Source organism: Dermacentor variabilis, chromosome 7 (genome assembly GCF_050947875.1).
Source record: "Dermacentor variabilis isolate Ectoservices chromosome 7, ASM5094787v1, whole genome shotgun sequence".
Taxonomy (NCBI): Eukaryota; Metazoa; Arthropoda; class Arachnida; order Ixodida; family Ixodidae; genus Dermacentor; species Dermacentor variabilis.
The window spans coordinates 56087549-56101748 of record NC_134574.1 but is presented as its reverse complement, the minus strand read 5'-3'; the positions used below and the strand labels follow the sequence as shown (position 1 = coordinate 56101748).

General features: G+C 50.0%; 1 protein-coding gene across 1 annotated transcript; it reads right to left on the bottom strand.

Moving 5' to 3' along the window:
• Positions 1-933: 933 nt before the first annotated feature.
• Positions 934-12060, bottom strand: LOC142588647 (uncharacterized). The gene is made up of 4 exons (XM_075700473.1): positions 11652-12060; positions 11120-11561; positions 3163-3404; positions 934-1336 (listed from the first exon to the last, which is right to left on the bottom strand). The coding sequence occupies exons 1-4, from the start codon at positions 12008-12010 to the stop codon at positions 934-936; spliced, it is 1446 nt and encodes a 481-aa protein (XP_075556588.1). The 5' UTR covers positions 12011-12060.
• Positions 12061-14200: the final 2140 nt, after the last annotated feature.

Genomic DNA, 14200 nt, shown 5'->3' with positions numbered 1-14200 from the left:
AAAAATGGAGAGATCACGTCCACGGCAGATCTGTTGTCGGGACCGGAAATTGAGACAAATTATGCATCGAAACGAAGGTGCAGCAATATAAAAGCGACTCGGCATTTTGTGTATGTTGTGCGGGGAGAGAGTAAGGTTGAGCGTACTTGCAACTATAAGCGAGTGCGAAAAGAAATCTGCCCGAGTATTCATAGGGTGCTTTAAACTGAGGCACTACGCGATGTAAACGTGTAGCGAGCTCGAACGGGGCACCTAAGACGACAGAGACGGACAATTTCTCTGTCGCTTAGGGTGTCCCGTTTGAGTTACACATCGCTTCAGTTAAGTTCGTAATCTTCTTGCAACGGAATGAACTGAGGTACTATTGACCTGCAAACTCTGCAGTCTATCAATGACTGGCTCGCTTAATGTGTATCGCTCACTGATGACGTGCACGAAGGGCGTGGCTCTTCACATTTGAGCTTTTAAATTTCAGGCAATTTTTTCACGAAGAGGCAAAGTACTGATTTGCATGTAGTTCAATAGACAGCGCAGGAACTTCGAACTATTCACGATTTATAGACAATACAGGTTTTGCCGCATCACTGCACGACACGGACGAAAACAGCGGAGCGCATGGGGAGTAACTGTTGCCTTTCGTCCTCCCGTTGCTCTCTTTCCGACCAGGGACTAAACACTTACTCTCCGAAATGTGAACACGGCACGCACATTCATGCAGTTACTCCCTTGAGGGACGAAAGCGCCCTTTTTAGGACTAATTGCCCAGTTACTCCCGTTTTCCCCGGGATTCTTTTTAGAGTGCTCTTTAGGACACCGCACCTGTAAATTAGATATAGTCAATGGCACGAAAAATACAGCCAAGAATCAAATCTGCGCGGGCTTTTAATGCCACACACATCGTATACGAAGCTCGGGCCACGTGGTTACAGCCCGTCATAACTCGCTGCAAGCGCGTTCGCAGCTCGCCATCGAGTCGAATCGGTTCGACCCGACGAGGCAGCGGTGCACGACGAGTTCGCCGCTCGACGCGACGACGCAGCGAGCCGGGCCGCCAGCCCGCATGTCGGCGAAGTAAGGGTGCCTCATCTGGCGAGGCGTGCAGGTGCCGGCGTCGGGAGCGTCGCAGCGGCGTTCTTCGTCGCTGTCGCCTCGCTCTCGACGCGCGCACGCCGCGTCGCACTCCCGGCGCGTGCGGAACACCCGCCCATCTGGTAGCGGACACTCGCCCCGGGGGAAGTTCCACCGGCTGCAGCGGGAGCCGTCGAAGAACCACCACGTTTCTGGAAAGCTACGTCCTGCCTGCAGAACCAGTGAGCGAACGATGACATTTCCCTGCCTGAATTAGAAGGCCAATAAGAGCCGCTACTTGCGAGCGATTTTTGAATGTCTGCCCGTCATATTGTTGTTCATCCACCGATGTTATGTATAGCAATTGGCTATGTAGTGCCGTGCACTGCGTCATTATTGTACGAATTTTATCATTAAGCGCCTAGGGATGATTTCTTTCGCATTAAAATGCGAACGTGAAACGTCTGCAAGCGCTTCGACCTTGCAAAAGTTTTCTCAGGCAAAATATATATACTCTCTCGGGAATCGTTTCCGTCGTCTTCTAGAAGGACGATATCAGCAGTGATATGTTATGCACCTCGAGTGTGCCTTGCCGTCGACATTGAAAATGAATGTCGACGTTCGTACTTCACAGGCTTAATCAGGCTGTGCTGCTAATGCCACCCAGGAATTTCCTTCTATGCGACGGAGCTTCTGGGTAATAATATATACAGCGGGAGTCGGGAATAGTGAATAGCTTGTTTGTGATTGTGGACATGAATTTTAGTTTCATACGATACAGACACCACGACGAACCGCAACTAGAATGGTAAGGTGCCTTACAGAAAGTGAAAACGCGATTAGGTGTTTAGGTGATCAGGTGATAGGAGGAGTGTGATGACGGGCACTAACTTTCGCAGTGCAGGAAAAAAATTCCCCGCCGTCGAATTTATGTTTGTCTGGTTGACTATCACCTTTTCTGTACGCAATAGTATTTCTTTGTCGAAGGTTGCAATCTTGTTACTTGGTTCACATCTGAGAGAAACTAAATCGAAAGCATAGATCCAGACAATGTAGTATATGAAGTAATAAATAGCTTCGCTGCAAATGCACCTGATTAAAACCGTACGCAAAAAACCGCTTTACATTACAATTAAGTTATTCTTATAGGAGGAGGCAGTTATGTTCGTATTGAATTCATGCGGATATCATTATCGACTAAAGGTAAGCAACCATAATGGGCGCACTCCCGTAGCGAGTCGGTTTCCTTGAATATAGGTAATGGTGCTTAGCGAATGGCCACAGTAATGTAAAAGGCCATGGAAAACGCCTCAAACTTCCTAAACCCTAAAAAGCAAGACATTTCGAAACTATTACGCGGCCCGTAAAATTTTGTGCAAGTATTTGGTACAATGTGTACAATATTAGAACAATGTAGATGGAAACTTTTCTTCTTGGTACAGACTGCCAATCCTACGGCACTCATCGTAATATGTAAATAAGTTTCCTCCCTTTACGCCTTGTTCGTTGTCCGTTGCTTGTTTGGTTAGCTTTAGAAACATCTTCATTTCCACCCTCTCGTGTCCACCTACGGGCTGAATGGGAAGTAAAGGCTAAACACACGCTTCGTGTCACCAACTCAATCACATTGCCGAGATGGCTACGCAACGCGTCGGACAACCCCGACAGAGAACCAGAAAGAGGGCTTGTGCATTGTCCGCCGTTGACAGCCACCCGAGTGGAGTGCCACCCGAGTGGAGGCTTCGCGAACGCATTAGCATCACACGTTGGGCGAGCCCTCCTCCCATGTTTGCTGATTGGGTGACACGAGCACTGTATTCTTCGCTGCAGTGCAAGAAGTTTGGTCTGCGATGAGGTACAGAAAGCTCTCAGAAATTCTCTCAAAAATGATCCCAACGGCCCCAAACACGCTGATATTTGCGAAGCAACCAGTGACGCTGCAGTTTAACCGTTACATGAGAACAAGAAAATTCTCACCTCCATTTCTTCCTGACATGCATTTGAAACAATAGTTTACAAGTCTAATCTGACCTATCGTTAATCTTTAGTGTGCTACTTAATGGTTCATCCTTTCGTCGCCTGCTCAACACTCACCACGAGCATGAGCTGAAGACTGCGTGCTCGTAGCAGTGCCGCTGCGGCCTCCCATCGCCGACGTTCACGCAGCTGGCGAGGCAGCTCTCGAGGCTGGTGAACCTGTTGGCGCCGTGGTTGCACACCTGCACGCTGTCAGCCTCCGTCGGGGCACAGGCGCGCAAGGAGGCGCTGTAGTAGACCTCGTCGCGGCCGCGGTGGCAGTAGCTGTAGAAGTGGCTCCGGCACCGTTGCGACAGCAGCTGGATCAGGAGACACGCACAACAACAGAAAGGAAGTTGTTCTTGCAGAAAGCTCTGCGTGCAACTTTCTGTTGTTATGTCATTTAGGAGGAAACAGAAAACGTTCAGCAATGACGTCGCTTAACCACCGCGAAGCCGGGAATGGCGAGAGCCTGCGCTTCTGCACGCTTTAAGGAAACACACCCTGCCCTACCTCCTGAGAAATTCAACAACCATGCCTGGATTACCAGGCTGATCAGGACGTGGCATGCGGAAAGAAGAGCTTCTCTCTGTCGACTTCCCCAGTACTGCGCCATTCGCCGGTAGTACTGTCGATAGTGCTTTCTGCAGGGGCTATCTTAAGCTACAGCTAGGACTAACGTTGATAACTTCATTTAATTTCGCAACTGGTACCCGCTTTCATTAAGGAATCTCCCTCCGCGCGCTACTCTGTCACAAGGGCAATTCGCCTTGACGGCCATACACCGATTTGCGGGTATTTTCGAAAAGATGCAGACTGGAATCGCACGAAAGAACTAAAGCCACTTGAAAATTTCATAGTATTACAGTATACATGAAAGAATGCCTGGTAGAGAGAATGCACAATCTATGCATATTCAAGAATGTGATCAGGGACTTAAACATAATGCGAGATAAAGCCTGGTAAATCTTCCGTTTGCGAGCCTCTGCATTTTAGACTAATAATGTAGAAGGAACATGTTTACATTATGATCTTGCAAGTATAATGTGTGTACGGTAATATCCCGCTGACATAAATTATAAGAACACCGTATTAAGTCGTGTTTGAAAGCAGACTAACTTCTTCCTGCTGATTTTTGTTTTGTGCTTCGCAGTCAATCCGAAAGGTGACCAAGAAGTGCGGACATCTGTAGCCGTGCGCCTAGGCCATGGTTTTAGTTTTCGTAAGTCATTGCTTTAATGGTGAGTTCTTACTTTTAGCTTTTCCTGTGTGGCCTCGTTCAATAAGGCGAGCTAAATTGAAAGATTATGCTTTGGTGATAAAAAGATTGGTCATTCGTAGCCAGGACTGAGCTTTCGTAAACGAGAAAATTACGAAAAGGGAAAGTCGGAGTGGCGCCACCTGTTGTAGACTACGGTATCCCTCACGTGACGTCAGCACTGGCTCAGTCACAGTGTGTGGCAAAAAGGGAGGTCACTTGAAGATTGCGTCATCTTGGCTCGGGTGGTTCAAAGCGAGGAACCACGGCGGGATCTTCCGCGGAGAGTTTCTAAGCAAGAAATTGATATTCTAGCACACTGGCAGACGGTAAACAATGATAGGCTTCTAGACAAATAACTCATCTTTCTAGCTCGACCTTAGGTTCTCCTTTGGTGCCTTTTTAAAGTCAATTCTGTGTACGTCACCAATGCTGTCCTAACGTATCGGATCTTTAGAAGCTGTAGTCTAAAGCACTGCTTGCCAACATCTCGATCCTGCGGCTTGATGCTTGGAAAACTTATGAGATTTTTATGAAAGGAAACAACCATCTCAAGTTTTTTTAAAAAGAGTCAACAAAAAAAGCGCTCTGCTTACGTAATATTAGAAATGATGTCAAGAGCTGCTGTCTTCCTACTAGGAGATCCATTTTCAAAGTGCACCCCTTACATGCTCTGGAACCTTTTACGCCTTTTGAAGGGTACCATTGTTTCCCAACAATATAACCATCATCGTACTCGCGTACGCTTGTGTTACTTAACATTCCGCTCTTGGTACTGTCCTGTCGTAAGCTGATCCATGCATGCCGTTGCTACCCGCATGTACCTACTGCACTGCTAGAGAAAATCACTGCATGCGACATAGAGGGTATAGTTGTTGTGAGAAAAGCGCTAAATAGTGCAAACAGTGCAAAGTGGGTCGACATCCAACTGTTTTCAGGAACATCAAGGCAGCTTTCCTGTGATGCCACATACCGTATGCTGCCTCCAGCATTAGGGCTGACACATTGTACTATAGTACTGCGTGTACGCTGCTATGGTGGTTATCTTTTCTCGCAATATGTGTGTGTGTGTGTGCGTGTGTGTTTGTGTGTTTGAATGACATAAAATTGCTGATCATTGAATTTTAGAATGGGCTGTTGTATATTGCAGAATTTCTTTCTCAGTCCTAGGCTGGTGTAGTAAACGCCCGTGTGTTTCACTCATTAAATCGTAGGCTCACACCGAAAAACTGAAGATAGCGAAGAGAGACATTGCTGTAAACTAGCAACGCGCGGTTCTTAGCGTATTGTGTGAGCAGCAGCTGACCTATAGTGCGAAAGGCCAAGTTGAGCGCATTATGAGAGCAGGCTTTCCTCAAGATGATCTTGCTGAAGTTCCCGAAAGCTCCGCGAAATACATCAGTTTGGGAGTTAAGGCACAAAGTAGCCGTCAGAACGGCCTCGACGCTTGTCTGGTGGTCGAGCCGCAGGAGCACCGCCAGTCGCACTGGTTAAAGAAAGTCGCAAGAAAAATACGGCGTCCCTGGTGAAACCCTCAGTACGAGAGAAGCTGGTACCTAGGTGCCTGACTGCCTAACAACACTATTTAAATATCGCACTGCGGCGTCAATCACACGTACTACCACGAGGGCCCTTATTCTAAATTTTTGCAGGTGTAACAAGGTGACCATAATTTGACCACGCCAAGTTGTAGGTAACGAGCGCTTGTGTAAAGAACACTTCGGAAATAATCATTGTCTTCAAATGCGTTAAATTAATACATATAATTACGCAACGAACCCTAAGTAAGGTTTCTCATAATCCTAGTTTACTGAAGATTTAGCGAAAGCCTGTTGGCTCGCCGAGGCGTCGGCGCCTCGCAGTCACGCAGTCGCTGGTATAATATATATATATATATATATATATATATATATATATATATATTGCACTAGCGGGACGTCAGCGCCCAGTTCCATAAAGAAACTCCTGGCACTCACCGTACGCTTATAGCCTCCTATGTTCGGCGGAACAGACGACAACGACGTTGAAGAGTGGCTGTCGTCCTACGAACGGGTGAGCGGTGACAACAAATGGAATGACTCGGACAAACCGGCTTACGTATCATTCTACCTCGCGGGCGTGGCCAGTCTCTGGTTCAGAAATCATGAGAAGGATATCCGAACGTGGTCGGCGTTCAAGACGTCGACTACGGAAGTGTTTGACCGAAACGCCGTCAGGAAACTCCGAGCCGAGCAGCGTTTGCGTACACGCGCACAGGACATGGGTGAGACATTCACCAGCTATATAGAAGACGTGCTAGATTTGTGCAGGCGCGTGAACGCTGCCATGACGGAAGCGGGAAGATCAAGCACGTCATGAAGGGAATCGATGATGACGCGTTCCAGATGCTTCTGGCCAAGAACCCGCGCACTGTTGACGACGTCATCAGCTTGTACCAGAGCTATGATGAATTACGTAAGCAGCGAGCTCTGACAAGGCGACATCCTACACCAAATGCGACGTCACTCTGCAGCCTGACCACCGGCCCAGAACAAGCCTCCCTGATAACCCAAATCAAGGACTTCGTCCGCGAAGAAGTCGCACGACAGCTATCTCTGGTGTCCGTCACTCAGGAGTCTGCCAGCACTTTACCGTCTCATCTCTGTAACGTGATCCATGAAGAGGTCGCGTAAGCGCTGCCAGCTGTTCATCAGCAGGATGTCGTGACTACATCAGTCACGTATGCTACAGTTGCTGCAATGGCCCCTCGCACTGTGCCCCTGCGTCGCTTCCAGCAGCCTGTGCACCGCCCCCCCCCTCCCAACCCCTGGACCACCACTGCCATCGCTAACCCGTGGCGTACGCCGGACAATCGCCCTATCTGCTTCGCATGTAGGTGTCCCGGTCATGCCGCAAGGTTCTGCCGCCGCCGATCGCAGGCGTTCGATGACGATCGCCGAGCGCCCTATGTGCCGCCTGATTCAAATGCGTCTTACGGACCCTTGACCCATCACCAGCTCGCTCCCAGACTGATCGCCGTCCTCGCTTCGAACGCCTCCGATCACCGTCTCCACGTCGCCGATCGCTTTCCCCTATGCGTCGACGACCCGTCTCTAACGAAGAGGGAAACTAGACGACGCAGTTCCTGAGGCAAGAACTGCGCAAGTGTCGACATGCCGAAGTCCTCCTCCTTTACCTGCCAATGTCATTGATGTGTTTATCGAAAATGTCGCCACAGTTGCCCTCGTCGATACCGGTGCCGCTATTTCAGTTATGGATGCCAGGTTTTGCCGTTCGCTTCGTAAAGTGACGACGTCTCTGTCTGGATTGTCGCTTCGAACGGCGAGTGCTCAACCCATTTGCCCTACAGCTGCTTGTACTGCCCGTGCGACCATACAGGACGTTTTGTACACGATTGAATTATAGTTCTTTCATCGTGCTCCCACGCCGTTATTCTAGGATGGGATTTCCTCTCACGCCACAATGCCATCATCAATTGCGCTCGGGCTGAGATTGAACTTTTCGACCTTGGTGACCTGGCCTCCGTCGATGCTCATCCTGCCGCTAAAATTCTCGTGAAAGAAGACACCTGTATTCTCCCGTGCTCTTCAGCATTCGCACCAGTCTTCTGTAGTACCATATCCGACGGGACGGTCTTCTTCATGCCCTCTCATCACTTTGTTACCAGAAAAGCGCTTCCTTTGCGCTTTGCAGCTCTTGACCTTGCCGCCGGTGTCAGCACGATGCCCATTTACAATCAGCTTTCGTCGCCGCTATCACTGCTCCGCCGCGAATGCCTTGGTTACGTCGAGTTGGTCGATTCAACACAAATTGCCTCCGTCCTCGACGAAGTGCCTTCTACTGCCGTCCATGAATTAATGCCCTCTCCGTACCTGACTCAACATGGACTGGTGTGTTCAGCCCATTCATCGCCGAAGATCTGACGCACTCGCAGCGATCTCAACTTGTCGCAGTCCTTCAGCAGCTCCGCCGTTCTTTCGAAGTGTCGCAAACATCTCTTGGCCGTGCATCGACAGTCGAGCATTACATCGACACTGGCTCTCACTCACCGCTGCGACAAAGACCATATCGCGTATCCGTTACGGAACGTCGCGTCATTGCAGACCAGGTCGATGACATGCTCCGTCGAGGCGTCATTCAACCTTCCCAAAGCCCATGGACCTCTCCCGTGGTCCTCGTCACACAAAAAAAGACGGTTCCATCCGCTTCTGTGTTGATTTTCGACGGTTGAACAAGATCCCGCTGAACGACGTCTACCCATTACCACGCATCGATGATGCTCTGGACTGTCTGCAGGGAGCAGATTTCTTCGCTGGATTTGCGGTCAGGCTATCGGCAGGTTCCGATGGCAGAGGCCGATCGCCCAAAAACTGCCTTTGTTACACCAGAGTGCTTGTATGAATTCACCGTCATGCCTTTCGGACTTTGCAACGCACCTGCTACGTTCGAAAGAATGATAGATAATGTTCTGCGTGGCCTCAAATGGAAAATCTGTCTTTTCTATCTTGACGACATTGTGGTGTTCGCCCCTGATTTCGCAACGCACCTGCTCCGCCTCCAGCACGTACTCACTTGCTTGACCAACGCCGAGTTGCAACTTAACCTGAAGAAGTGTCGATTTGCTGTTCGTCAGCTCACAATTTTAGGCCATGTCGTGTCAAAGGAGGGCATTCGCCCGGATCCCGAGAAACTACGTGCTGTTACTGCGTTCCCAAAACCTACCACTATGAAAGAGCTACGCAGTTTTACCGGCCTCTGCTCTTACTTCCGATGATTCGTTCGAAATTTTGCGTCAATTATATCGCCTCTCACGCAGCTCCTTAGCGGCGCTAGAGATCACTCATCATGGTCTCCAGCCTGTGACGACGCCTTCAAAACCTTGCGCCGCCTTCTCGCGACGCCACCCATTCTTCGCCAATTTGACCCTCAAGCGCCAACCGAAATCCATACCGATGCAAGCGGTGTAGGCCTTGGCACTGTGTTGGCACAGCGTCAACCTGGCCACACAGAATACGTCGTCGCATGCGCGAGTCATACGTTAACCAAGGCGGAGACGAATTACAGCGTTACAGAAAAGGAGTGTTTGGCCATTGTGTGGGCGTTTGGCAAGTTTCGCCCATATTTATACGGCCGATCGTTTGACGTAGTGACCGACCACCACGCACTATGTTGGCTGTCGACGCTCAAAGATCCATCGGGCCGCCTTGCCCACTGGGCATTGCGAATCCAAGAATATGACATCCGCGTGGTTTACCGTTCAGGGTGAAAGCACTCCGATGCTGCCGCGCTATCCCGATCGCCGCTTCCCCCGAAGGCCTGTGACGACTCCGCCTGCGAGTGTACATTATCCTCTGGACGTTGACACTATCGCTGCTGCACAGCGTGATGATTCCTGGACAGCATCTCTGCTAGACCTTCTCTCGGATACGTTGAAAGTACCGGTGTCACGTACACTTCGGTGCCAAGTTCTTCATTTTGCGATTCGCGACCAGCTACTATATCGACGCAACTATGCCCCAGAGGGACACACCTGGTTACTCGTCATTCCGAGAATCGCAAATATGCCACAGAGGGACACACCTGGTTACTCGTCATTCCGAGAATCTTGCGATCAGAGCTCTGCTCTTCGTTCCATGTCGACCCTCAGTGTGGCCACGCGGGAGTCTTCAAGACCTACGAAAGACTTCGACACCGCTACTACTAGCGCGGAATGTACAATTTCGTTCGAAAGTTCGTCCGCACTTGTCATGAGTGCCAATGCCGCAAAGCGCCACCGCCCAACTCCGCCGGTGAACTCCATCCAATGCCCATCCCAACCCTTTGATCGCGTGGGCATAGATCTCTACGGGCCACTTCCGTTGACTCCTGCCGGCAACAGGTGGATAATCGTTGCGGTAGACAACTTAACCCGTTATGCCGAGACTGCTGCTCTACCAAATGCTACAGCGCAGGAGGTCGCCAATTTCATACTTCGTCGTTTTCTCCTTCGTCATGGTGGTCCACGTGAACGTTTAAGCGACAGAGGCCGCGCCTTCTTATCTGAAGTCATCGAACGACTGCTTGCTGAATGCGCCATTGTTCATCGTAAATGCACTGCTTATCACCCACAGACTAACGGTACCACGGAAGGCTTTAATCGAACTCTTGGTGACATGCTCGCCATGTATGTCTCACCTGATCACTCTAATTGGGACCTAGTTCTTCCGTTTGTCACCTACGCCTACAACACCGCGACTCAGGCCACTACCGGATTCTCACCCTTTTACCTTCTTTACGGCCGTCAACCTTCGCACACAATTGACACTATTCTGCCCTACCGGCCGGACCCATCTGAATGCCGGCCGATCTCGGAAGCCGCCAGACACGCCGAGGAATGTCGCCAGCTGGCCCGCCGATTCACCTCGGACGACCAGAACCTTCAAAAAGCTGTTCACGATGCCCAGAACTTGACTCCCACTTTTCTCCCGGGCGCTCTCGTTTGGTTGGTAGTGCCACACCGCACGCCTGGGCTCACTTCAAAACTCCTTCCGAAGTACGACGGGCCATACCGCGTTCTCGAGAGAACATCACCCGTCAATTACCTGGTTGAGCCGCTAACGCCGCCGTCCGACGTCGTAACCGCGAAGTCGTTCACGTTCAGCGTCTCAAGCCGTATCACCATGCTACCGCCCTTCCAGAAAACTAAGTCGCCAGGATGGCTCCTTATATATATATATATATATACGGCACTAGCGGGACGTCACCGCCCAGTTTCATAAGGAAACTCCTGTCACTCACCGTACGGTTATTAGCATCAGGCTGCGGTAGGCGGGGTTGCTGCACTCCCAATGCCCTGTCGCGGCGCTCGACTTTAACCGCACGTCGGTCATGCCTGGTCACGTTGCCCGCCTGTGATGTTCTTCCTCCTAGCGGCACATTCCTCGGCCCCAGCGGGACTGCGACCCTGCTTGAGCCGATACTTTCTATCCCGCCCTCTAGTGGCGAGCTAGGCCACGGCCTGATGTCCGAGTCCTGCAGGTCCATGGTCAGCGCCAGCGTCAGCGCGACGGTCAGCATCGCAGCCAACATCATGCCGACGCCGATGCTGCGCAGCCAGGCGAACGCCGAACTGTCGCGGTCATCTGCAGGTGGCGCTTCTTTGAACAATCGCGTCTCTGAGGAAGGCTGCTCGAAGGCGTCCGACCAGCTGCCTCCGAACGGCGGGCGCACCCAGTAAGGACTGCGCAGAAAATGGTAAGATGGCTTCTTCGGGGCAATCGCGAAGGACTCGTTATGTCCGCTTGATAGGCGGCGCTGCTGCAATACTTACCTCCCTCGCGGTGAGCAGACACTGGGAGGCATCGCTGGTCCACTAGCGAGCGAACTCGGAGTCGGCCGAAGACCGAGCAGAGCGGTCATCGAGGAATCCATGGGCGCGAAGTCGTGCCCGTAGCTCTGTGTGCGCTGGCTGAAACCGCCTCCCGTCGAGGTGCGGCGGGCAGTCGACGAGGACCGCGGTAGGCCACCGGGAACGGCTGCAAGGCGCACTGGGAACGGCTGCGAGTTGCTTCGGGTGGTTTCGTCGGTGCTGGTCGCGACGCTCTCATCGGCGAAGGAAACTCGTCGGTCGTTCGACTGAGAAAAATGCTTCGGGGACCGTTGAACTTCGTTCTTCGAGGTGCGGTTCATGGTTGCGTTGTCCTGTTCCCGTGTCGAAGCGCGTGAATTCCAAGCATGCGCGCTTCTTCTTCCTTGTCGTTGTCCTATCGCCCGCATGTAGGGAGCACTGGGGGCGCCAGCTAGCGAGACAAGTAAAGGTGAGCCTAATGATAAACACGCCTAAGATGGCACAAACCCGCTGTAGGTAATAGGATACGAATCAATTCGTAATATGAGTATAAACGAAATTACAAAAAAAGAGAGAACTATATATGTAAAAAGCTTGCAAAATGAAAGTTAAATAGAACATGTCAAACAAAAGTTTAAGAACGAGAAGGAGAAGAGTATGCAGAAGATATTGAACTGAGTTTTTCAAATTTGTCCTTCTGGAGTCTGAATTTTGAAATTTTGTGAAGGACAAATAAGCAGTGGGAAAATGGTAGAGAATGAACAATAGAGGATACATTAAAAATGTAGTTTTTATCATTGTCATAGCGAGAGAGAGAGAAAGAAAGAGAAAGAAAGAAAATAAGATATGACTCGAACTCTGCATTGGTAAACTGTGTGAGATAAATCTAGCAAATTATACTACTGTCTCTCTTGAAATTATTTTCGATAACATTTACCCAAATAATGCAAAATATTTATTTAACGAATTCTCAATGACTCTTGATCACTTGAGTTATATTCAGACGAACATTGTAATAACGACAGAAGCCGCACAGAACAAGAAAAAGGCAGGTGTAGGATTTTTGTTTTCTCTCGCTAGATTGGTACCATTCGATTAGGCTTCCAGATTTTATTCCTGTCTATCTAACAGAATTCTTAGCTGTAGTTTTAGCACAGGCCATATTGAGCCCCTCTAATTAATCAGTGGCTATCATAACCGGATCACTCTATGTTCATCGCCTACAACGTGTAGTGACTCAAATTTTTTACAAGCAAGACATCAATGGCTTCATCTCATTTGCGTTTCGTTCGTTTAATTTGGGCGCCTGGGCACAAGGGTGCGCCTTTGAGTGAGTGTGCCGACTCATTAGCAAAGGTTTCTCTGGGTGGTCCTTTAGTATCTGGCGTTCTTCGAACCGCCTGTATCACTGCCGCTAAGTTTAGGAGTTAGACAATGATGAACGAGTTGTACAAATATATCCTGGCGCTCTATTAGTCTGACAACTAACACCTATTATTGCCCTGGAACATTAAAGTGTGCCTGACACGCAAATTAGAGGTTACGCTAACGAGGCTGCGCTACCACATTCTGGCATTAATTTCTATACACATAAGGCTGGTTTGGCGGCATCTCCTTTGTGTACACAGTGGGGGGAATCGGAAACTGAACACTTTCTTCTTGTATGCCGACTATTTCCCTCAGTAAAAAGAAGGATGCTCGATGTCCCTATAAACAAGCTTGGCCTCAGCATGAACGTGGGAGACAATCTATTTCGTCTTGCTTTCGTTTGGAACTTCCACATTGAAGCACAGCCACCAGTATGTTTGCACAGCGATGAAAGACCTTGTTCTTGGCACCAATTAGCTGCCTTCATAAAGCAATAAATTATAATACTATTTACCAATTTTTGGATTCACTCCAGCATGACGACTGTTACACTTTGAACACCGAGTAGAACACGTCTTTCCCTAACACGTTCTTTCTGAACATTTTTCATCCATTTTCTCCGAACCGCCTAACTCTTGGCCGATCCCTACAGTGGGTATTTGCCATCTGTGCGGAGTAACAAGAAAAAAAAAAGGCAGAGGTTAACCGGAGTAACGGTCGGGTTGTCTACTCAACCCTGAAGGATGGGTGAAGGTGAAAAAAAATTGGAGGACGCCTAAGTTTCGCCTTCAAGAGTGGGACGCGATAGCGTTATCGCACCCCGTTCGCACCGCCCACTCATTCCCTCGGCATGCTCTTGGGTCACACAATGACGAAACATGCGCCTGTGAAAGCGGAATGAACCAAAGAACTCGGCGTCTGAAAACGATCTACGCGAGCCAAACGTCGTAATCGGCACGGACAGCCGGGCCGCGACGCGCCATGTAGACGGTCGCAATCATGGGGCTGACGCCTCTATGGCATCGTCCTTTATCTCGCTTGAGAGCATCACGCAGACGCATGGCTCCTCGCCAGCAGCACGGCACATATTGGCGGCGAGGAGTTACGGAGTCGCCATCTATCGGAAGCGCCTCGCTGGCGTAGTATGAGGGATCACGCGGCGC